The sequence below is a fragment of the Falco naumanni genome, chromosome 14 (assembly GCF_017639655.2).
Source record: "Falco naumanni isolate bFalNau1 chromosome 14, bFalNau1.pat, whole genome shotgun sequence".
NCBI lineage: Eukaryota > Metazoa > Chordata > Aves > Falconiformes > Falconidae > Falco > Falco naumanni.
In genome coordinates, this window is record NC_054067.1 from 2,346,004 (window position 1) to 2,372,160 (window position 26,157).

The 26,157-nt window shown below is 44.2% G+C and overlaps 1 protein-coding gene across 2 annotated transcripts in view; it reads left to right on the top strand.

Moving 5' to 3' along the window:
• The window catches only part of LOC121097589 (vascular endothelial growth factor receptor kdr-like), a 141,486-nt gene that overhangs the window by 17,986 nt on the left and 97,343 nt on the right, over positions 1-26,157 (top strand). For both annotated transcript variants that reach the window (XM_040614716.1, XM_040614717.1), the window contains exons 2-3: positions 19,988-20,084; positions 23,975-24,186. In XM_040614716.1, the coding sequence (XP_040470650.1) occupies positions 19,988-20,084; positions 23,975-24,186 (309 nt within the window). The remainder of the gene's footprint in view (positions 1-19,987; positions 20,085-23,974; positions 24,187-26,157) is intronic.

Below are 26,157 nucleotides of genomic sequence, written 5' to 3' on the forward strand. Positions count from 1 at the left end.
TCTTTCGTTTTGCATGAGAGGACTCAAAAGCAAAGGATCATAAACTTTTTTTTAAAAAATTATTTGCAAGAGTACCAAAAAGAGTGTCGGGCCAAGCCAGCAGTGCTGCCAATATTTAGACCATTTCTTCAACACGATGATATTTTATATTTGGAAGTATCTGATACAAATGTTCTTTTCCTGGAAAGATTCCTTCTCCTGCCTGCCTCCCCCACCTCCCCCAGACTGCTGGTGCCAATATTTCTGTTGCAACTTCCTTGCTTCCAGCCGTTTCCTACTATAGATTTCCCTCTCCTCTCTCCTGGAGCTGATGGTCCAGGTTGCACCCTGCATTGTTCTGCTGGCCTGGAAGGAGGCAAATGTCAGTGCCTGATTCAGCTGCCTACGCAGAGGCACCCAGTGCTGCTAAGGATGTTGGTGTGTAACCCTGTAGGCTTCTAGCTCATACTATGGAAAGGCACAAGCATCACAGAGATGCTGTGTATCTGCCAGCCCCAGGAGGATGTCCCAGATAGCCACGTGAACCCCTGATCTTCTCCTTTACAGTGTGAGCAGAACACATTTCAGTGCTGCAAGGCCTGGTGGGTACAGGGAACAGCCAGAGCTCTTGACCCATGTGCAAGTGGGGCGTTTAAGTACATGCTGCATCTCATTCCTTTCCATCCTCCCATCCAAGGGGAGCACGGCTTTCTGAATTCAGTGTCCATTAGTGCCTTCTACTCCATCGATCTGCAAACTGAGAAGTACAACCTTTAGCTGGGCAAAATTTGGCACGGAGACATGAACAGAAGCCTTGGAGCTAAGGGTTAAAAAAATTGCAGTGCCCGAAGAGCAATTTTGATCACTTTAAACAAAATCATCATGGAGAGCAACCATGGAGAAAGACCTATCAGATTACTTCCCTGATTAGCCCAGGACACCAATTTTAGGTACTGTAAAAACAGTGGAGGTCAAATTTACTATGGAGGGCAAAGACCAGTGATTCACTTTTCCTTATTCTTTATAGTCACTTTTCACCTTGAAGAACAAAAGGGCCTAAAGTCAGTGAATGTTTGTTCTTGAGTCTTGCCAAAGGTGGTTGCTTTTTTTTTTTGCTTTTTTTTTAATAAACCATCATTAAAATCTGGGCCCATTGCCTTGACAAAAGAAAAGAATATATTTGTGTATACTTAAGAGACGGGAAAGAGACTGTGCGCCGGGCCTAGTCACAGATAAAGGAATTCCGGACATTATTCCTTGTGCTCCTAGGGGTTGTGACATAGGATTTCCTTTCAAAGTGGTAAATAGCCCTACAGTTGTACAACAGGGTGGGGTGATCACTGGTTTCTTTAAAACGAGGAGAGATGAAAGCACATTGTGAGAAGAAAGACGGGCTGGGTACATGTGCGCAATGAAGCCCTGTGAACGGGGGTGAGGGGTGCAGATTCACTCCCCTCCAAAGCACCACCTCAAAGATCCCATGGTTTAGAGGTGCTACCAGCTGATCTCTGCTTTGGGAAGTATAGCTCATGTAACTTCGAAATAGATTTAACTCTTAAGACGGAGCCAAAATCCAGGGGCTTGTCAGCACCTTCCTTGTTCCTCCTAGATCTGTGGGAGATGGATGGAACTTGTGGGGAAACAGGTTCATCTTGGGGTGACTTTTGATGTTTCCTGCCCGGTCTCCAAGCCAGACAGCCTCTCGCTGTGCACTGTGGAACACTGACTGCCCGTCCCGGGCTGGTATGGGAACAGACAGGGTGCGAGGGTGGGACACCATAGCTGGGAGCTTCAGGAGGAACCTCACTGTGTTTTGGAACAAGGACCAATCAAGGTCTTTTGTAGCTGAAAGTACCTTCCTCTCTTTTGCTGAATCCTGCACAGGGTTGGGGTGAGCAGCCTTTTCTTCTAAGAAAACAGAAGAGCTAAAGCTGCAGATTTTATCCTATTTTCATTTTAAATAAAAAAAACATTCAACTTTGTACTTGGATTACTTTTTCTGTTGGACTTTGCATTAAGGACTCACCAAAGTGCACTGATTTTGCAGTGTCGGGGGAAGCTGGAATGGGGGAGTAACGTGAATCGCTTGATGAGGGAGAAAAGAACATCAAGCTGACTTTATATTTGGATCTGAATACAAAAAGATTTCCTTTCCTCCCTCTTCCTGTGGCTGTCCTGGAGGGTCAGCAAAGACTGCAGATCCTAACCTCACACAGGGCTTAATGAGAAGGGGAAAGAAGATTTGCATATTACTATTCTCCATATCCTCGGACTGAGGTCTTCAATAATAAATGTTCATTTAAGGAATCATCAGTGGAACAGATAAATTAACATCTTGCAGAAACTTGCAAATGGAATGCTCCTACACAAGCCTTCTTATCGCCTTCTATTTTATTGCTAGACATCTGAATTACAACTCTAAAATCCTTCTGCTGTGTTAACACACCTGCAGATTTATTTTCCCTTTAAACTACAATGAGATCTCATGTCAGTATAGGAAGGCACATGACAAAATTGTAAAATCCAGCTTGTAAACTTCATGCAAAGTGGGAACATCTAAGAGGCTGAACTGCTGCTTCCAGTGCAAGAGCCAGTTTGGATCTCCTGCAGAGGATCTTGTTTCCACAAGTGAGTAAGATGCCCAGGAAGGGCTAGAAGGATTGAAGTCATAGCTGCATCCAGTCCTTACTGCAACTCATTGGCTTAAGAGATTGTGCCAAGAGGGTCTAAGTCCATACAAGACACATGGAAGATTCTAACCAAGTTTGGAACAGGACACTTCAAGGGAAAAATGACAAATTTTCCCTCTTTGTCCTTGACTGCTTCCTAAGGTGGTGCATTTTTCTGAGAACTGGGGAAAAGAGAAAGTTCCCTTGTTCATTGCCACAACAAAACAGCACATCTTCTACAATAACTGTATGGCTGGTCTAAGGAACAAGGACAGGTAGCCAAATGAATCACACAGAGATCTACTCATACACACACGTTTTCAGAGAGTAAACAGGTCATGCTTAGCCCAGTTAACTCACAAGCATGCCAGGCTGTACAGCCCACATTGCTGCTCACGTGTATTTGAGGAGATCAGGAGAAAATCAGTTGGTGCAGAGCAGTAAAACTGATCTGGATCAGGCCCTGGGATTGCACCCAGACATGCTGCTGCATGGGTGTGGGCTGTACAGCAGCCACACGTCAGGAGAGCACCGTCACACTTGTGCGCATTGGATCTTGTTTTCTGAACCCCATAATAGAACACTGAATCATGCTTTTTTGATATCCTGGTACAATCACATTAAATCTCTTAAGATTAACTATATTTTCATGGCCAAAAGCCAAGCAAACAAAACTCACTGAAAAATGAACACAGAGAGCCCTTTTAGAAGGATTTTTAAAAAGCTAAACAGATCTAATACTTGGTTTAGGACTTGTAATTTTAAAATAGCTCAAATAAATTAAGAATACCAAAACAGATCGGTTGTCCTTCTTCCCAGTGGTGGTGTGAGGACAGGAGAGTTTCTTTTTTGTCACAGTGGAAACTGCCCCTTAACTACAGCCCATTGCCCAGTGTCACCATCTCTTTATCTTGGACTGGGAGGTGGAGTCAGCCTGGGCTAGGAGGACTGTTCCCCTCGACAGACATTCATATCAACACAACAGCTCTTGTGAATACGGTTTGCAGGACTGGTACTTGGCATACAGCTCTTTTTACTGTCAAACAATATCTTTTTTTCTCCCAAAGCTGCTTACATGCTATGACCTTGCACTAAAGCCCAAATGAAATGCCTCACAATTTTCCTAAATACTATCTTTATTCATATGGCTCCTGTATGAACCACTGCTATGCAGTTAATGCTGTGCAGTTGTTTCTACCCTAAGACCTTTTAGCCAAGGGTTTACAATTTGGCATCTGAGGTCTCAGCCTGAAAATTCATCTTTGTTTTTGTAGTCTCCCCAAGAGTCTGTTTTAAATTGATATAAACATTTCGATAGCTTAAGAGTGCAAAAAATGGTCAGTCTCCCTTTCCAGCTGGAAAACAAGCATGTTTCTTTGAGTCAAAGTATTGCATGTTGTTGGCTAGACTAGCGGCTGGTCTCATCTTGGCTTGGTTGTGCAGATCCAGGCATCTGCATAACCTTATGGCACATCCAGAAAAAAAAATAATTTAAAAAACTCCTTTACTTGACTGTGCAATATTGTTTCTCTGTAGTGCGCATGGGTCTCCCCTCTTCCCCTGACACATGTCATGCACAAATACCCCCATATTCTGCAAGAGATGCTAGGAACCTGTTGATTTTCTTCAGCATGCGGAGAAATCCCTCAGTAACATAGCTCACATCTGCCAGACCAAAATTCATATGCTGTACTAAAAATTTACTGACTAATCAAGACAAGAGGGAACAGACCTCTGAAAGAAGCAAGCAAGGACCCCAGCAAATGCTTGCTCTACCTCGATAAGCTGCTTGCTTATGCTGCGATGTCTCAGATCTGGATTTCATTACTGGGGTTAGTTCCCTGAAATCTTAGTGCAGCAAATCAAGTCTGTATGTGTGGATTCAGGATGGGAAGGAATGTTATTAATTGCCTGCATGCATTTGCATTATTCTTTCATCTCCCACCTTGGTACTTTTCTCCTCCTGAATCCAAATGGTGACATTTTTCTTTCCTGGTGACATAAAGTTTTCACTTTGCTTTCATTCAGTGCTTACTTAACTTTGGTGATTCTCTTTTCTCTTAGTCATTTTCATAGAGTTCTGTATTTCTTACCAAGGCTTCTTACCTCCGCAGAAGGTAGTCAGGAGAGAGCTCCAGACCCAGGAGCTGCTTTCCTCAATTACTTTTAGAGTCACGTTTGTGGATTTTGTTAACTATCCAGCAGAAGAACTAATTTTATTGTTCAAAGGGCAACCACAAGTTTTGTCTGTCTATAGGAACTGCAATAAACTCTTGGGCTGAAGAGGTGAGACTCTTAGGAAAAGGGAACAGTGGTGTGCCTCTTTCTGCTCTGTTTGAAATCGATAGTAAAAAGAGAAGCAGTTAGGGGTTTTATAACAAAACAGCTTTGCATTAGAAAATTACACTGTGGCAAAATTCTGTGTAGAAAGTGGCTGGGTTAGATGCAGTTTTCCAGGAAAGGTTCTCCAGCCAGGATGGTGTTTCTGGTCACAACCCAATGATGCCATGACCTTGTCATTGAGACGCATGCGTAGGATGCTGGAGACACTACGTTCCTTGGTGGAATAAAGCCTCTGAATCTGTGTCTCCCACTACCGGGGGCTGCCCTAAATATCTGGCTATTTTTAGATGAGTCTCTTTCTGTGGCTGCTTTTCATAATAAGAAAAACCTTTGAAGGATTTGTGTTTTATCCCTATGCACAACAGGAATTAAAATAAATAAATAGATTTGAAATATTTAGACATGAAGAGAGAAGAATTTCCTGCCCAGCTTTTGCTAAGCAGCGTACGTGGCTTTAATGCAAACTGGGTCTGCTCCTGGGTACCCAGCAATGTTTTCTTTTCTTGGAAATGACTGTGGTAAAGCACTTTTAAAAGCAGGACCCCACAAAGCAGATCTGCTGTTTCCAAGGTCACTGTGCAATCATCTCCCCCACGCCATAGTTTTTTCAGATGAACTGATATGCTGCAGCTTAACCAACCTCTAAGAGAAGGCATTGCTCTAGCTCAGGGGCTGCAGCATCATGGAGGATACAGCCAGCAGCAGGGCAGCAAGGTGAAGGTGGCCTCTAAGTGTCTGATGCCCTGCAAAGCTCCTCAAAGTAAATCCAGAAGTCAGGATCTGGCACTAAATTAGCAAGCTTAGCTCTGTGCATACACCTGGTATGTCACCCACCTGCTGCCCCTTCTCTGGGCTTACGGGAGGCTGTGCCCAGACACCAGCAACTGCTTTTCCTCTGAACCTTCGCAGGTCAAGCGAGCTAATGGGGAAACCTGCAGGGGATCGAAGAAGCGACTTTTGTCAACAGGCAGCCATGCTATGTAGACTTGATAAATATGTGCAGTGCTAATTCGAAGCAGATTCCTGCTTTGCCACAAGCAGAATTCCTCCAAACCCTGCCATCAAAAACATTATGTCACAGCTGTGGAGAAGCCTAACAAACACAGGAGAAGTTGGGGTCATGTCAGGGTAACAGTGCGGTGGAGGCTGTAAGGAAGTGATTGAAGCCCTGTTCCATGGCCTGATGGGGTTTGTCATTAAGAAGGATTTCACAAGTGATTTGCAGCCAATTCCCTGGGTCCGATTGGTACTTTCCAGCTTAATGCAAACCAGTGAGGAAACCAGCTTCCAGACCTAGTTAGGCCAAACTACCCAGGGAGGTTGCAGGCAAGAGACAACATAACATCGCCTGGGGCTGCGGAAATGCAACTGAAACTGGGATTGGTTTGTAAGGAGATCATTAGGTTCTCTCTCCCCATCTCCAGCAAACAGCTTTTATCTTGTCTCCCAAAATAGCAACCTCCCATCCTTCAAAACAAACCAAAAAAAAAAAGCAAAAACCTCTTGAGACAGGCACACAGACAAAGCCGACAGAAGTGGAACACAAATCTGATCGAAAACAGATTCCAGCGTCAAGTCCAAAGCTGGTTTCAGCCCATTTCTTCTTAATGGGTAAAGTTAAGAAACTGAGAAAGCAAAGTAATTACCCACCCATCAGATTTTACTGACACTAAGCCTCTACACATTTCTGACACACACAATTCCTGCAATTTGATCAAATCCATCTCTGTTTAGTGCGGCACATCAATTGAGTTGATCTTGGGAGGCTCTGGCTCATTTGCTTCTGGATTTACAGCTCAAGGAAAAATGATAAAACAATGCTAACTGGGGTGGGCTTTTGTTCCGCTTCACTCCAACCATCCACCTTCCCTGTTCTGATTTCATCTCCATCCCTCTCGTGGCCTTCCCTTGGCCTGCTCCTTCTGCAGGTCAGTGATTCATCACACAGGAGGACACAGATGTTCTTTACAAAGAAGTGTTTCCATGCAAGCTGATATTTTTCCTAGAAAAGAGGGCTGGGGATGAGGAATGAGATGGGGAGGAAGAATTTACCACCTCAAAAGGCCTGAGAGTATGTATTGCCCAGTTTCCAGTAGAGTTTGTATGATGGTGCCTGTACGACACACCAGCAGCCCTAGGGAGCAGGGCTGACTGCCGGATTCACACCCGCGAGGCTCCGAGTAGGAAACCTTGGGGCATGTGGCCTGAGAAAAGAGACAGTCTCTCTGAGCAGCTGATCCATATGGATTTGGCGGTCCGCAGCCAGTCATTGTGCTTGATGGCTGTACTAGGATTTAGCTATGAAGCACGCAGAGGTTGTTTTGCAAGCTGCCCTCTTACCATTCAGTAGAACCTCATCCAAATTCCTCTGTCAGCCCTTGCATTTCTTGGAAAACAGCCATGGTCCTCTTCTGAGGTCTGGTTTGTGGACACTTTTGATTCCAAAGCGAGAATTCCCACTCTGCCTTTGAATCTCAGCAGTGCGGAGGTAGCGCCAAAGAAGTTTGGAAAGGGAAGAGACCAGTACCCAGGTCAGGCCCTGGTAGGCCACTTCAGTGCAGCATCACAACCCTAATTCTGCCTGAATGTGGTAGCTGAAGCTCTTAGAGATTACTTCATGTAGGTCACCAGCAAATGTTTTCTGAAGGACATCTCCTAGCGCTTCATCTCGTCTAATTTTAAATATCCCTAAAGATAGGGCTGGCATCATTGCTTCCTTTGGGAGATGAATTACACAGGCTGATATAACTCAACCTTGGGAAGATTTTCTTTTCTCTCCCTAGACTCTTACCAGTTACAACAGAAAAAGCTGCCCTTGGTATCAGATCTCCCATGATTCCAACCTCTCCTGTCAAGCACTCCAATTTACAAAAATTAATTATGGTGCATCTAAAGGCCCTGTTACAGTGTGCTATGCAAGAAAGTAGAATCAAATCTATCAAAAGGGCTCTGGTCTTCAGGTTAAACAGTGTGGCAAATAACCAGATTAGCAGCAAAAGGGATGTAGTTTTAAACCACACTGACATTTCACTTGAGGTATGGAAAACTGGCAGACCACTCATATGACAGTGAGGCAAAACTGTCTATGCAAGCATCCTTGACACCTGAGATGTCAGAGCCGAGCTACAAAACCGAGACCTGGTTGCATATATTTAGTATCTTAACTGTTCCCTTCCTGAGATCTGGGCTACTGATTGTTGCCTGAGTATCAAAGAACACAGAAAAAACGATACTCTAAAATAATGAGCAGCAACATGCAAGTAAACTCATGCTTTCTTAAACACAAACAGCTCTGTGGCATTGAAGTATTTTTGTCTTAAGTGGAGCTGAGACACCAGCTTCGATGCAGGGACAAGCTGCCTTGTTCTTTGGCTTGCGAGCCACTGGAGAGGCTTCCTTCCTTCCTGAGCTCTGGATGCACTGAAGGCCCACGCCAGTGTGTTTAGGAACATGTTGGTCTCATCTAGACAGTTTTCACCAAACCAAAACAAATGAAGGGCTGCATTAGTTTCCCTCTTAAGCCTCCTCCAGCTCTACTGACTCAAATCACTGCAAACAAATCATTTCCGTGAACAAAGATTTCCGGGAGGAAAGACAGGACTCAGAGCGGATCCACATGGCATATGCTGATAATTCCCACCAGTTGGGCTTAAAACATCTTTTATCAGATCTTATAAAGGTCATTCTGTACTGTTCAGTGCTTAAGGACATCGTACAGCTAGTTTGGGGGTTTTCCCAACAGTCTCGTGGACAAGTGGCTGATGAAGCAAGAAGAGAGACTGGGGAGTCACCAATTTAGTCTGCGGATGGTAGAGGAGGGATGTGAGTGAGCATCTTCCTCTCATTTGATACACACAGGCAGAGGCTGAATGCTGGCAGAGACCGTATGACGCTTTCAAAGAAACACGCTTTTTGCCAAACCAGAGTTTCAGGGATTTCATAACTTCTCTTCTTCACTGGTCATTTTAATGTCTGTGTCTCTAGGGTATCCATCTTACTTTTTTCCAAAGTCTTTTACTTAGGATGAATTCTCATATTTTAATGTCAAAGGAGTAGTCTGACATACAGAACAGTAATTTAATTGACTTAGTAGTTTGAAATACTGTGTCACTTGTTAATGTTACCTTATGTTACGTGCAAAATTTCTCTGCTAATGCATGTTCTGGCTAAGAACTTAAATAGCCAGGCTAGGTGAATTTCAAAGTTATCATCCCTCAACAGCTATGTAAATTTATGTATATATGGCAAGTGGAATTGTATTTTGGGTTAATACTGGTCAGTGCTTTAATTTGTGTGGTATGGCCAAGGGAAACTTAATTTCCCAACCTCTTTAACTTGAGGAACTTTCATTTTCATCTGCTTGCTTTTAATTCATGCGAGTGTTATTTTCCAAGCCCTCATGGTACCAAAGCTGTTGCTCAGAAACAAGTCTGTCTGCTTTAAATTATTATTGAAAATTGTTCCATAATTATACTTTAAAGATGATGAGATCTGTGGCTCTAGCAGTACAGTCTGGGTGCCTGTACAACCAGATAACCAGAACAGATTTTCAACACGTGTGAAACCAGCAGTATTTTATCAAATTCTGGCAAAAATTTCATTTTACCACTGATGGTCATTCCCGATAGGAACTTTTACGGAAACCTGAGGGAAATCTCGCCTTAATATTTTGTGTTGCCAGCTTTAAGTCTGACCTCTACTGGCAGCCGGGACGAAGTATAGGCTGATGTATGTACGGGCTATGCATTGCTTTCTAACCACTGAACTAAGGGCAACTTCTCGCCTACAGAAAAATAAACCTCACTGCATTCTCCCTGTCTCCTGCCTTGTGACCAGACTGACCTGCGTGCCACTTTAACATCGCCTCAGTGCACCATGTTCCCTCTACGAGAAGTGCCAGGGTGGTATAGGACACACTCTATGTATTTCCAGCCTGCCAAGAAGTGTGCAATTGTGGTGTGATTAACAAGTTAAAAAATCACCGTATCATATCCACACAGAAAAGAAAATGATGGGGGTTTTTAAGATCTTATGGCTCTTGTCACTTCAATAGGAAAAGATAAGAAAAGTATAAAACTGTATGGAAGAGAAGACCTGTTGAAAACGTCTCTACTACTGCTCTAGCTTAAAAAAAAAGTCCATTCTCCTTGACGAAATATCCAGACTGAAGCAGCTTTACTCTTATCCTGAGTATAGGCAGCCCCTTTATCCCAGGTTAAAAGTCCGGTATAAATGTTAGAACTGGGTAGGAACAAGAGAGAAATCACTCTTGCATCAATAGAGATTTACTACTTGTTTTTTTCATGAGAGGTCCTGGCTCATATCAAGATGGATTTCAATAGTGACTGATTCTTTCTGTGCACATGAGCAGGTTGGGGAATAGTTCTTGGAATAGAGTTTGCACAACAATCGCTTTCATTATTTGCAGCTGTACAGAACATGTAAGTTTGAAAGAAATATAGAGGTGCCAAATTCAATCCCATTGATGTGTGAGCGAACACGGTGTTTAGTGCTGCGCTGTGACACACATGAAGTCTGAATTACTGCTGTTGACTTTTCAGCCTTATATGTCACCTTTGATAAATAAGAGAATCTGCTGATAGCTACTTAAAATAATAAAGTAATTTAGTTTTAAGAGTTTTAAAACATTCCTTCCTTAGCATCCGAAACTTTCTAAGTAACTACTCACCGCATACAAATTACCCTGCATAGAGCAATTCTGGTTAGATTAAAGGGAACTGAACGTAGGGGTTTGACAAGCTGGAATCATCACTCGATCCATGGTTTACTGTCTGTAGCTATGAGGAACTGCTGGGCTGACATGCAATAAAAATACCCAGCTATCTGTCCGTCAAGACAGAAATACGCTCCCAGGAGTTCACCTGTAGTGACAATTCTGAGTTGACGCAGGGACGCAGGGGAGCCTGGAAAGGACCCAGCGGGGGCAGACCCAGCTGGCCTCCTGCCTTCCCATTTTCCCACCCGGTGCTCTGCAGAAAGGGCAGAAACCTTGGCAAGACTCACTTCCAGATAAATGCAATATTATATCTGAAGACTGAGTGGCAGTTGAGTCCTCCGGGAGGGGTGAAGGGCAGGCAGGCGGTGTGCTGTGGTGGGCTGCAGTGAGAACAGACGGTGAACCCCGGGGCCAGAGCCACCCCCAGAGGGGAATGTCAGGCTCTTGCAGGGGCTGCTCCCCGTGGTGGTTCATCTGGAGACCACTGTGTGCCCTTCTTCCTCTTCTCACTCGCAGCCTTTTCTGAAGAATGTGCCCTCTCCTCAGGATGGTCAAGTCAAGGAAGAATGAAAGCTATGTCTGGAGCGCCTATGAAGTAATCCTGTCTGGGAATCATTGGAAACACTTGCATCTGCAGCCCTAAAGCTTTTCTCAGGAGGCCACATTGGAGGAGAGGCAAAGACAGTTTCATACCTCACATTTTTTTTTTATTCCCTTCCCCCCTCCCCCCCCAAGTCTTTAGCACATAGTGTGTTCTCTTTTTTTGTGTGTCTCGTTCCCACTGGGTCTGCATATTTGCTAATCATGGAGATACGCCAGGTCTTCTCTTTCCCAGAGGAATTGCCATAGTTTGGATCAAGAAATGACAACATTCCCAGCCTTTTTTCCATTGACATGAGATTACTGCGTTTCCTAAATACTTCAAACTGTGCTTGAGTGCATGGCAGATGATTGCAGATGTTGCCACCTCTTTTCCCAGATTTCATGTTTATTTTATGGCTGTAGATCTAAGTTCTCAACTTGTCACCCAGTTACAAAGAAAGGACATGTCCCCTCACTACATAACTCAACATAAGCACAGGGTGGTGATATCTCTGTCATTCTTTAGGACTCCACACTCTGCAGTGCCAGAGGGGAAACAATGGCTCTGATTAATGAGCTGCTGCCGCCAGAGACCAAACAATTTTGACCTAGAGTTGCTTTCTGTGACCTCTTCCCATAAATCTGCAGCTGATACAGTGATCCATATCATGGGCCGCCAAGAAAGCACATGGCATTGCACGCTCAGGGAGTTGCCTTTGAGCAGGTGTAGTGGAACTCCAAAGGTTACGTTTTGATTACGGAAAAACAGGGAAAAGTTCCTGTGAATTGACACAGGGGTTTTGAAGCATCAGCACACAAAGCAAGAAGGTGGCCTTGCTGAAGAGTTTTTGCTGATTGCAGGAGGAAACCAGAGTGACCCTGTGCCGCTTCACCAGGAAATGCTGATGCATCTGTGGGTGAGGAAAAGCCTGGGAGGAACAAATCCCAAAGGCCAGGCCAATGTCTTATCTTATCTTTAAACACTTGCTCTACTTAGCAGTTGTTTTTACTGTGCTGTTGTTGATGTCTCCTCAGCTTGAGACTAATGATTGAGTTTTTTGTTGTTGTCACTAGGATCATTTACTCCCAAACTACTGTCTCTGGCTGAACTACATCAAACTTCTATTTGCAGCAGGCAGAGAAGGAGAATGGGTGTGAACTACTCCCCTTGCTCGTGAGTCAGCTAAACAAATACTGGCTTCTCTGGCTTGGAAAATTAAGGAAAACACGAAGCCTGTTGCTTTGCCAGCAGATGCTCTCGAGTTAACACTAGCATTCAAATATCCTGAAAGAATCTTAGCCATCTCTCCCAGTGAGTTTGCGATTATTAATTTAAGTTTGGATGAACCTCTTCAGCTTCTGTAGGAATGGAAGCTCTGGCTCTGGCCTGCAGGTTGCTAGTTCTGTGCCCACACACAGCATTTCTGTTGCAGGACCACTCTGGAGGATTCCTGGTTATTTCTAGGTGGAAAACAACAGGAAGGGAAGCTTCTTGTAACCACTCCCCTCAAACAAAAAAATTCAAAAATCTTTAAGAGTTACTGAACCATTTTCCTTGAAAATCATTCTGCTTGAATAGCAGCAGCGTAGGCAAGGGAGACAATTTTGGCAAAAGATAGTGATCGGTATTCAAGGCACCCTGGGGCCCACTGCATGTGGGCTCTTCACTCTTTGCTTTTCTCACCTAGATGATGTGTTGGGTTCGCAAGAGCCAGCAGAGGAGCACCCTTTAGCATGCTGGGACCAGTTTCCAGGTGAACCCTGCGCTCTACTCATGTCCCTGTCGCTGAGGCTGGGTGAGGTGGGGAGCACTCACAGCATCCAGCAATCCCACGGGTGGGCTTCCCAGCTGGCAGGAGAAGACGGTGGGTTGGTCAATGGCCAAGTGCCATTGAGGTCCTGGTCCCAGGGCAGTGCATGGAGAAGCAAGCTGCATACAGATCATGAGCTGTGCTTTCCTGGTGGATCCGCAGCCCATTTCCTCTGCACTTCCCAGAGACAGGCTTTTCAGGGAGATCTTGGGTATCTTAATCATCTGTTTTCTTTGTCTTTCACCCTCCAGTTGTGAGAGCTGCCACATGTCTGTGTTTTGGATTCCTCAGCAAAGGTGGTGGAACTGTCTTATTTTAGTTTGCCCGCTGTTTGGGCGAAATAATTCTTGATCTTGCAATTACCTTGGAAGTTTCATGTAACTTAGATACCCAGTCCGAGCACACAGAGAATAGCTTGGCCACCAGCCTCCAGCACATGGAGCATTTGTGAAAGTGACATTGCTGCCTCGTGTGAGACTAGGACTGAGACAGGGTGTAAACTTCATGTCCTCCTCTAGGAAAAGCAGTTCAGCAGGGAATAAAGCAGTGACCTACGGGGGTTCAGCCTGATGAGGAAGTCACAGCCCCCCTACGTTAAGTGCTGTAGAGGTGTGTAGGAAAAGATGAGGGGTTTATATCTTTACAGACAAGTTAAATTATTATCCTTGATACACACATGGAGTATTGAGGCTTAAGAGAGCAAATAACCTGATCAAAACCAACTCCCCGATCAAATCAGGAGAGAAATGAAATGGGAGAGAGGCAATCAAACCACATTAGGTCTAGAGGGTAAGTTACTCTCAAACAGCCCTTTCTGACCTACACATTCCCCAGCTGCAGCCCATCACGGGGGCCTTTGACCTCTATGCTGACTGGGTACCCATCAGGTGGCTTGAGACAGAGCTCACTAGCTGGCAGAAAAGAAGAAAATTGAAAGGTTTGTTCCTGACTTACAGTCAAGATATTCACCATAATAGCATCCCTTCTTCTTTGCTGGTAAAGTCAATGCTAGGATTAATATTTCTTCTAGAAAATTTTAAATTTTTAATAGAGAATATAAGACATTTTATTAATGTCAATGCATGAGTCTAGCAGAATCAAAAATTGTATGTCCAAATTCACAAAGAAAAGAAGGGGAGGGGAGGTTTTTTAGTTATTTGCAACTGTATTTTTAAGCCTTTAAAATAATAGAAAATTACTCGATTCTAACAAGTGAGAGCTGATTCCAGGAGCTGAAAATTTAATAAACGCATCAAATATTGCAAGGCGTGTGATACAATAATGCTGGTAGTACTGTCATGTCTTCTCTTTTCATAGGGGGTAACCTTAAAATAAATCCTAAAATGACTACAAGCCATTGGTTTAAACACACACAGCTTTTCAACGAATCCTTGAACTTTCTAATTCCAGTGAAAATAGGATTTCCTTGGGGATATAGTAATGAAAATACCCTTTGAAACAGGTACCTGTTCATTTTTCAGATGTGCTCACACTGTGTTTGTGATGAGGCAGCCTGGCACCTCAGAGGACAGTGCAGTGTCTGTCCTTCATGCCATTTACTGCTGCGGACACAAAGTCATTGGGAGACTGAGCTCACTGAGCTCACCAGTTTTCTGTGGCAGGCAGCATAGGTAACAGCTCCTCATCTGCACGATCCATGTTACTGGAGATTACTGGTGACCAGGGCCACACGCACTGTTTGTACAGCCCCCATTGATTCCATAGTGGTTTCAGAGCACAGATTATGCTCCCAAGCCAGGCTCGGACTCAGAAATGCTTTAAAGTAAGCATGGCTCACAAAAGTGTCTCCAATCTATTGCCAGCAATGAACAAAACAGTTTTGAAATGCTGTGTATATGCTTCTCCCCTTCCCCCACTAAAATCAGCTTTAGAACTCTGACTTCCAGTCCTTTCTAATGGGACCTGATGTGTCCTAGGGCCCAGATCTACGCACAAGAGTGACTTTACACACATGAATAGTCCCTGGAGTTCAACCATGTGCAAAAAGCTATTTGTGTGCTCGAGTCATTGTGGAATCTGGGCCTTAGTCTAACCTGCTTCATTTAGCTGTCACCACAGTAGACTCCAGTTTGCCTAGCAATTATTTCTTTTGTCATCTGATGCAGAGGTTAGGTGCTCTTCGATACTGTTCTTTCAGCTTTCCCCTCGTCTGTGTGCTGCAGTGCCCAAAAGGGATACGTGGATGTCTTAATCAGATATCATATTGACGTTAGCTGTCACTATGTACGATACCTAGATACGTTCAATCTCACAAGCATTTGTGAGTGCTGCTTTGGGGCTAGCTACCGGGTAGTTACAGTGCCTAGAAGATGCTTGAAGGAAGGCTGTTACAATAACAGGCAGAGATTAAAAATAGTTTTTATCCATGCTCACTGATGGTCCCAGCATGAACAATCAGGCATTTGCTTAGCGTGGGAGGGATCTCTCTCAGCCAAGTGAGATAGAGTTAGAAATCATCTGACAGATAGTTGAGGGATGTCACACATTACCCTCTGCCTGGAGATCCTCCCGTATATAATGTTGGCTGTGCTGCAAAATCAGATTATCCAGGGAAAACAGTTTTCAATATACTTTTCATCCCTGGATAATGTATCAGTCAACCTTTCACACTGCACTCCCAAGGATTTGTGCGGTTGTGCTACGTTTGGGGTTTTCACTGTCAAGAGCAGAATGGTAAAGTCTAAACTGAAGTAAGAATAAAGTCTCAGAATTATAAATGGTACAGTAAGGCCCTGGACAGAAGGTCTGTCCTGACTTGGGGCTCTTTCTAGGGGCTCTCTTCAGCCTGGTGACGCTATGCTTTTCAGTCTTGCTTTGCTCAACTTGCATTGGCAACAAGTGATTAAGCACAGGAACCTAACATCAGATGTAACACCTCACTTCCTAGGAGCAGCCTGTCTTTCTCCCTTGGTTTACAAAGCAGATGTTGTGCTAAGAGCTGTTTGTAGCCCTGAAGGAGGCGACAGGTTCTCTGCTAATTCTGCAGTATTACCGCCCTAGCATCTTATCCCAAACCACGCCAGAGGACCTAAGGCAGAATGCTGCACCAGGCTGCTCACCCAAGCCAGGCAGCAGTGTTGCCTTACCCAGGAAAAGGGCAGGGACAGCTGTGGTACAGATGCTGCTTCCTGGGCCTTTGGACATCAGTCTGCAGACAGAGACTGCCCGGCAGTTTGTTCTCCGCACAGCTTTGCTATGGTAATGACATGGCTGGCGCGAGTACTTGTTTTTAATTTTATGACCCTTGTAGCCCTAGGGCAGGACCAAAATTATTTAGCAGGGAAGAGGAGAATGTTATTTTAGGAATGGACATCGTCATTTGAGCTGTGCAATCAGAGCACGTTAGCTTCAGCAGGACTTGGTCCAGCAGCATGCGTCTCCCACCCCACTCTGGGCAGGTTGGGTCCTGGGTTTATGGTGTACCACAGAGTATGACCCCAGAGAGTTCTTCAAGTCTGAGAGTTTTTCTATAAAGTGCAGAGCAACTGGGAAAAACTCTTTTGGAGAAGTGTGAGACATTTATTGATTAAAGCCATAAAGCTGAAAAGAAATACTTTAAAATGGTGAGCACTCGCGTTCATGCTAAGAAGAAGGAAAAGCACTGTAACTGAGCTACATGGCATGTTTAAACTATGGTTTTCCATGGGATGCCAACACTGGGTTAACTTTGCCCTTCCCAGTACTAAATCGCACCTGCCTGTGTTTCACAACACCTGCAATCAAAAGCTTACCAGCAAGTAAGACGCCTGCACACAATGTCCCTGAAGACTCAGTCTTTGTACAAGCTAAACATTATCCACCTGCAACCCAGGCTGCCCTGGCACTGCTGGCCGGTGTGAATGACAATCCGAAACTAAACAAACGCTGGGGTGCAGGATGTGGAAAAGGAGGGTGTGCGCTGCTGAGCACGCAGCCTAGCAGCCTACGTGCCTGCTTCTTTCTGCAGGAGGTTGCTTGCAGCATCCTAACGCCTTCTTAAAGCCACGAGTCTCCTCAAATACATTAAACAAATATGAAAGTGGAGTAGATTGCTTTCTTCCCATCCAACAGGCCCTGGGGCTGTCCCCAGCTTTGCCTCCAAAAAATGAAGTGTCTAGCTTTGAAGGGACCATGGAAGGTTAAAAATTCTGTGAGGCATCATCCTGCCAGTTTTGGCATTTAGGCATCCTGACGTAGCACAGCCTAACCTTTCCTCCCACTATTCTCTCAAGTTTGCCCTCAAATTTTTTTTTTTTTTTTTTTCCTGAGTGAGTCCACTCAGCTTTGGTCTGGTGTGCTAGTAAGGGCACACGCTGTGCTTATATAAACCCTCTGTCACCTGCCAGCAGCGATCAAATGTGTATGTGGCAGAGGAATTTCTCCTCCTGTCCTCCATGGGGTAGAAAAGCACTGAAATTACACTTTGCTTATTCTTTTCTTCAGCTCCCAAAGCCAAAATAAACTTTGGGAAAGAAGTAGCTCAGGATAAACAGAATAATTGAAAAATACTTTTCTTTCTTTTAGCAAAACCAGTCTCAAATATTATAAAAGCCCAAGGACTGCATCGATCTCTGGTCACAACAGCTCAGGTCTGTTGCCAGACGCCTGGCACTGCACTCCAGACCCCTCCAACCGTGTCACACTTGCTCATGAGAGGTAAAATTCAAGCCTGTTCAAAAGGCCAGCTCGAGACATCAGCTAAGCCTCCCTAAGCCCTAAGAACAACTGAAGGCACAAGAGGAAAGAAATAAAGGATTATTTCAAACCCCAGGATTTTCTAAGTCAAAGCAGCACCTGGCTGAAGTCACAGCACAAACAGCCCAGAGCAGACCGCGGTAGAAGCTGTGTCCTGGGAGAGCTACACAGGATCCAAACAGCCCTCAGCCAGCAAGTTAAATGACACTTGACAAACATATTCAAAGCTGTTGGCCGTTTTTTGGATTGTTTTTGCAAAGCTCAGCACACGGTCTTAAGAGACTGAAATACCTCAGCACTATGAAATAACACACGCCAAAAGCTCAGCCCATGCTCGGGGTGAACTGGTTGTTTCTAGAAACTGGAGGGGACTCAGAGGCAAGGGCAAGGGCATATTTGCCTGATAGTGTCTCCTCCTGCACTGTTTGGGGCTTTTTTCTGTAGATTCTTTGGTGAATGTGATGCTGCACCCTGCACGTTTTATCCTGAATGTGTTTAGGAATAACGATACTTCTTAAAAGAAACAGGGGAACTGCAGGGCCGGAACCCACTGGCTACTTTGCTTCCACAGCGTTACACGTTAACCGCAGAGTTTAGGTAGGGCCATGGTAAATACTGTCACACAGATCCACTGGAGAGAGTTTGGGTTGGCCAGACTCCAACGTTTTATTCTGCAAAGGACTTTGGAGATAGAGCTACAGTGTCATCAGTTATGCAAAACTGGGGTGGGGGTGGGGGTGTGCAGGGATATCTCTGGTGCTGAAGCAATGGCCAGAGATCCATGCAAAGGGTCAGTACGCCTTCCAAGGGAGTCCAGCAACGTGCTGTCTGGGTAGCATCCCCTTTGGGAAGGATTCTGTGGTGCCATGAGCTTGGTTAGCCGGCCTACGCCGAGGTACTGATGGGGATTTGAATGGCTCATGGATGAAGCCAGACTCCCTGAAGTGGGAGTGATTCACTCTCCGCACTGAGGGAAAGTGCCAGGCTAAGAGCATTTTACTCAAATCCAACAAAAAAAGAAATGAGAGTTGGGAGGCAGGAAAACCACTGTTTCATCCAGTTGAAAAGTTAAACCCTAATATTTCTCTTTTTGCTAGATATGTTATCTTCACTATTCTGCTGAGAATAATGCCTCTGTTATAAGCCCAGCTAAAGATTTCTGGTTTATCAAGTTCAAGGCAAAGGAGAAGATATGGATTTGAAGAGCAGAAGGGGAAAGAAAACATACAGCTTTAATGTCAGAGCTTTGGAAATTGAGATACTTATCTAAGTCTGTTTTCTCCTTTCCTTGATTATGTTGCTTTGAATTTGGACAAGGAAACGAGCCCCGCCAACCTCACTTCTGTTTCTTCTCAGTTTTGCTTTCTGAAAATTATATCATCATAGAGGTACACTCAGACGTGCATCTCACTGAGGACAGTTTCACATTCAGAAGACATTTCCTGGGCTGGGAGATAATGATGAGAGAGACCTTTATCACCACTGTCATTAAAGACCGTTGTCACCAGAGACCTGACAAACCTTGTTACACTAGCACTGATGATGGTGTCCCAGATAGCACGGCAAATTTGCCTTGGAGCGTGACACCAGTACACAGCCACAACGCCCACAAAGCAAGCAGCTCGCTATGAAGTTCAAATGTAGTATTTGTGAACGTTGCTTTGTAAAATGGCAGGCTTTTGATTTGCTCTTAATATAGTACATGCTTCACAGTTGTGAATCAAAGATTTGTCCCCACAATTATTGTTTTCTCTTCTTCCGTTGATTAAAATGTAATGTATGAGTTCACACATCAAATTATTTCCCAAAGACCTGACTCCTTCCACTTTTATATGTGTGTAAAATCCTTTTGAAACAAACCTGTTCTAAATCTGCAATAATTCAGTAATAAAGCTAGCTCCACATAAACGGAGAGAAAGACTATTAGCAGAAATGCAGGTGCTCAATGTTAGAAAAGAAAGAGATGAATAAAGGAAACTAAAAACAAACTAAAGGGATCTCGCAACTAACTCCACACTCAACTGAATTGCATCAGTATAAATGCAAGCACTGTGTGGGCCCCCAAATTAGGAACTATTTACACAACAAAAAGCTTGCCTCAGCTGTATTGTGCCTGTTCTAACCATACTGAATAGCCTGTCTAATGATCATTTCTTCTTTATTTGGGTCAGGTCTTGCTGAGGAAAAATTGTTTGAGAAACCAACGCTAAGCATTGCAAAAGAACACATTGTCATCTTACCAGGAGACACCCTAAAAATAAAATGCAGGTAAGGATTGCTCCAGCAATGCTGGATTTCCTTTGTTGTATCGATTACTTTGGCACAGTACAGATTCTGGGTAGAATGGAGCAAGGACTGCTGCACAGCCAGCTGGGAAGCTGTGCTGTTTACCCCCACATGCATTTCTGCATGGAAGAGAATTGGATGGGCTGTAATAGCCCAGGGAGGGAAGTCTCAGGTCAGCATTCAGCTTGGCCAGATTCTTTATGCTGTAAAGGGGCCCAGGCAAAATCCTGAGTCAGCCCATGGGAAAGCTTATGGGAGGGGGATGTACCATGCTTAAAGACATGGCTGGAAAGTCCTCATTTGAAAATAGGTTCAGATTCAGCTTCTCTGCAGCTAAAATCACTCTTTCACTCCCTGTCCATAAGTAAAAGACGAACAAGATCACCAGGGCATGTCATTAGCTCTTTACATATAAGCTTAAACTTCCTAACCTCAAATACCAGCTAGACTCTAAGATGACAGTTAAATAAACAGCAGTTAGTATGTGTATATTCAAAGACCTGACCTGTTTAAACATATAATATTCTTTAAATCAGAGATAACCAGGACTCATAAAAAAACTGACTGCTGATATTGTAAATTATGGCAGCTCTTCATTTCTTGGCACAGTGTGTAAAAACTAGCTAGGCAAGAAACAAGCAAAATGTTGGTAATGACGTGTGTTTACAGGAGACAGTCTGGAAATGGGGGAATACAGCATTTGGTCACAGCTGACTGGCACATGACTAAGTAGCAAATACAGAGAGTCAAGAGCACTTTCTGCTGTGTCAGAACATACGTTAGCGTGCTCGGACACACAAAAGGCCTCAGACTGAGATGTACGTAGGCGTCACTTGTTCTGAGTGTGACTTATACACTAAACTACTGTGAGAGGTTGGGTTTTAATTCCTTCTGAGCGTGTTGTAGGAGAGAAGGCTTACGGTAATACAGACTATCACAGCTTCTCTCTCTCACACACACATTTTTACATCTTCTTGCAAAGACCCCTTGACTGTAACCAATGCATGGATGGTTTCCTGCAACAGAAGTCACTGGAAACAGTAAGACAAAGCAGTTAGAAGGTATGCTAAGAGGTAGTTTATGCTGACACATATGTCCCTTCTGATTTTTGTCCTGTCTATTTTGTTAGAGTGAAAGGCAAATTGACTCACACTGTGTAAATTTGTGATGTCTTCTGGAATGTAAGGCAGGTTTTTTCCAAATATGTCCAGCTAGCCGTGTGGCTTATGAGGTCAGAACAACTTTACAGTGGTATTTTTAGCTTGGCAAGAAGCAAGCATGATGGCAATAAAGTTTAAAGAGTCCTTTAAAAACTAGACGCAGTGCTTCATAAAACACATTATGTGGACATGAGTTTGGTGTAATGCTCCAGGCCAATTAAATCAATACTTTTCAGCAGTTCTCCAACCACTGCCTTTTTAATCTGTAAGAACATCCTATTTTTCTCATATCACCAGATTAATAAATAGATGAAGAAAGTATTAGCACTTCAGTTCCAAATTGCTTTATGGATGTAAAGCAATAAATCCACACGACAGGTCTGAGAAACAGTACAAGTATGCTAGCACGCTGCCGTGCTAGCATGGGAACAGAGGCACAGAGGCCCAGAGCACTTCAGCTCCTCGACTCGGGTCACACAAGAGCTGGGAATAGAAGCTAGAATGATTTCTGCACTTGGAGTGCAAGACTCCCTGTCTCAGGTCCTCTGCTGATGTCTGTCATCCTGCCTGCTCTGACAGGGCATCTCACACTCACAGATTAGCACCGTCCTGGCCCAAAGGGAGCTCTGAAGTCCTTTCTGCTTCCAGGCAGCATTGGGGCTGAGCAGAGCACAGCACAAGACCGCAGACCAAGCAGATAGCTGCTGAAGACTGTGGTAACTGTGTGAACATCCCTTCTTCCTTAAACTCCACACATTTGAGGTTCCTGGCCAGGATTCCCTGATTTTTGGCAGCCTGGCCAAAGCTACTGCTGCAACTCCCCTCTGCCAGATGTGTGAACATCCCAAAGCAATAGCCAAACTCTCCATCTTCCACCGGGATAAAATATACAGGAGGAAAAAGTGGGTACATGTAAGGAAGCACAGGCATGTGACACCCCCGACCTGCTCTGCAGAGCCATTGCTGGAATTTCCAGCCTGATGGAGACCAGACTGGGTGACAGTAGAAGGGCAGGGACATGATGACATGGTGAGAGTCAAGCGTCTGAATGTGAAGTGGCATTGTTCCATTTCTTGACAGAGGTGGTCATTGTGTCATTAATGACGTTAGTAAGGTAGGGAACGAGCGCTGAGTAGGGACCTCTGCATCAAAAAATAAGTCAGTGCTCTGAAGGACAGGAAGCTGATATGGCGGATGAGGTGGGGTTGTTCAAGTCAACAGTTCATCCAAAACTGAGGGCGAGGCTGTCCACCAGAGAGGATATTCACACTTTTCCCAGTGCTCTTATTCAGCTATGTGCTGGGAATAACCTCAAGAGTTCAGCCCCATGTCCACATCATCTTCAGGAAGGCGACAAAAGGACGGGCTGAAGCGGGGGCCAAGAGGATGTTTGTTTGTCACTGAGTTTGCTGGCAAACGTGTCCCCTTATTGCACCTACTGCACCACTACAAAGCCAGTGGCACAGGAGTAGTTCAGAGTTACTATCAGATAGTTACAGCTATCTGGAAACCTCACACAGCTTGCTTCTTGAATACGTTTGGTATTAGCGTCTCCATACTGAGTCCATGTGTCTAGACCGGAATTCTCCCTGGCAGCACTCGGCTGGGGAAATGCAGAGGTTCATTCTCCTTCCTCAGCTCAGCAAATGCCATCGTGTCAGTGGGAATCCCCTGGGCGAGAAGGAGTGAGTCAGCCCCCTGTCCCTCCCCAGAGAAGTCCATGGATGATGACCCCCATACCCCATGCGTTTTCACATTGACCACCAAAATGGTCTTTTTGTCTGCTACAAAACCACCACAATCTTCATTTCGTAAGCATGTGCAGCATGAGCTAGTACATCACCAGAGCCCTCAAAGTGCAGCCCCGGCAGAAGAGAGCTCCATGAGCTCCTGCTGCCATGCTGTGGCCTGATGTTTCCAGCACAACAGGACTAGCACAGCCAGTGCCTGCCACCGAGCTAACTCAGATCAGTTGAGAGCAGTCTCCGAGTCCTGCAGCACCAGGACTTCTTGTCATTGAACTATGCAGAATTGCATTTGATGTTAGCTGTGATCGTAGATAAGACAACGAACAGGTCTGGTGTGTGAAATGCTGTGTGAGAGCTGCCCTGCTAGCTTTATGTTCCGACTGCCATGGCAAGGTGAATTGACAAAAAAAAATGTGTCTTGAGCAGATATTCTAAGATTTGTAATGTGATTAGTTCCAGATCCTTTACAAAAACAAAGACCAAGTCACTGCTGATTAAGCAAGAAAGGTGATGCAAAGTTACATAAACGTTCTTCTCTCTCCATGCAGCCCTAGTATACAAAAATATAAGTTAATTAAGCTGTTGAAATACGCGAAGTCCTCAGCTTGAAGAAATATATAATTTTATCTGCTCCTTTCTAATGTTTGAAGTGTCTAAAATATAGTGTTATACAAAGAAACTCACGTTCAGGAAGTCTGTTAAAAGAAAAATTAAACTTTACTCCAGGAGCTAGCTTGCTACAGTTCCCACAGACTATTTCAGGAGTCTCCCCTGCTCTGGGGAAGAGTGTGGAGTGAGCCACCTTGATTTCTTATGGGTGGAAACACGAACACCCAGCACCCTCTATTATTCATTTGCAAATGACAAGAGTAGGAACACTGGGAACGCTGGTACCAGTTGACCAGAAGGAAGCCCAAATTTTTTCTGAAGCCGTGACTCTAATTTTGGTGTGTTGTGTTGACAGGGGAGCACCAACTGTAACCTGGCTTCTGAGGGAGAGCCAGAAGGAAGACCCCCGGGTGCACATAAGTAATTGCCACAACACCACAAGGCAAAGCTGCAGCATGCTTGTCATCAAGAAAGTCATAGCTAATGACACCGGTTACTTCACCTGCGTTCATGATGACTTCCCATCTAACGAGGATCTCATGGCCAAGATTTATGTGTTTGTTAAAGGTAAGAGTTTCACTTTGGATTTTTGTTATGGCTTTTTGTAACAGCAGCTGTATTCAGCTGTGGGATATGTGCTAGGCAGAACAAGTAATCCAAGTCAGATGCTTTCACAAATTCCACCTCGCACCGGAGCAAGCACCAGCTTTGACATTTTGAAGAGGCCGGATATATTTGGATTTTCATGCCAACTGAATTCACAGGGACACAGATGTGAGAACCAGAAATTACCTTTCTTATTCATTTTCATGACTTGAAAACTAGATTGTGCCATCTAGTTTTGTGTTATAAATAACTGATAAACTGAGATTTCTTTAAATCTCTTCTCCTTTTCCTTTCCTTTTAAGACTAAATATTTTTATCCTAAAGGATTTTGCTATCGCAGTGCTTTTCCTAAGATTCATCCTGAGTACTCTCTCTTTCCCTTCCTCCCCAGGCGTGAAATGCCCCAACAACATTTTTTGTAGTTCCTCTCTCTCCTACACATTTCTGTACTGCTTTGTCCTTCACATCTGTGACACATACTCACCAAAGCTGGATGACTGCATTACACACATTTTATCGTAAAAAATGGCCCATTGCTTAATTTTTTTCTCTTTGAGCTACCTCTCCCCCATGTGTCAGAATCATTGAGTCCAGATCCAATTATAAATGGAAGCAGAAACTTCAAAGGAGCGTGGCCCTCTGTGATTAAGTGTATATAACATACTGAACAACGATTTCAATAACACGTATATTTGGTAGAAGAATATTCCCCCAAAACACTGATAGTTTTTCAATTCTGCTTGACAAATGCATTACTAAACGACTGAATCATCTCGGGTCTTCCAAGCTGAGATTGTGAGTAGTCTGATGAAGGAGCTGACTTTTAGTGTCTTGAATAGGGGATGACATAAACTCCATTGTTGCTGAATAGGCTTACTATTCACTTCCCCACAGATACTCATGAAAATGAATTAATTTCATTTTTCTAGTAAATGCTATGGTGTGATTCTTTGAGTCCTTTTAGTAAAACAAATGCTAGAGGGATGATCAGTTTTTCTGATATTATTTGAATAGTTCAGCAAACTTACTCTCTCAGAAAACACATGTATTTGCTGGGCAGCCCTGGCAGTCTCATGGTATTGCTAAGGACAGCGAAACCATCATGAGGTGTGACTTCCATCCCAAGGGGACTGTGATATGCCCACACAGCTAAATTCAACTTTGGCACTACTAGGTGAACACACCTGTTTGATTCATGTGGATGATTTTCCTGTCTCTTTATGTCTGTTGAAAATAGTCCCTTTCTACCCTTATCCTGCTTTTCTAGCAAGTCCTCCCCTTATCGGAAAGTAGCTTTTTGGTGTTATTTGTTAGTTCCTGCGGTTATTTTTTCTCCCTTTCTATCTCCTTTTTCTGATTTTTTCTTGTTACTCTAAGCCCATTGCTTTATCCACCCTAGTTCTTGTGCTGAGCTGTTTCCTTTTCTCATTACACACTGCTCCGATGCCCCGCTTCTAATATTGTTAGCCCAGCCCAGTGCCTACGCTTCAGGAAACAGCGCATTGAAAACTCAGTTCTCTATCCTGATTCACTGCCCTGGCTGGCTACCCAGGCCTTCATTGCTCTATGGTGGGAGCACGTGCAGGAAATGTTAGGGATCTTTGGGGACTGCCTGAGCATTTTCCTTAAGAAAATACCTCAAGTTATGAAATGCTTGCTGGTGATGCACTTGGAACAGTGCTCATCTAAAAAAAAAATATCGCAGGATGTCCTCTTGCTTGCCTGAGACTGCTGTGCCAAGGTTCCCCTGAAAAACAGCACTGGATGGCTCTTTTCTCTAAATCACCCTCCAAGACTGTCCTCTCACAGATGCAATTTCACTGTGTCATACGCGCTCCCTGCTCTAAAAGCTCTTCCTCATGACTCCTCTGCTTTAAAAGTTCTTGAAGGAAAAGTGTGTAGAAAATGAACCAGCTTGTCCTGTGGCACTCG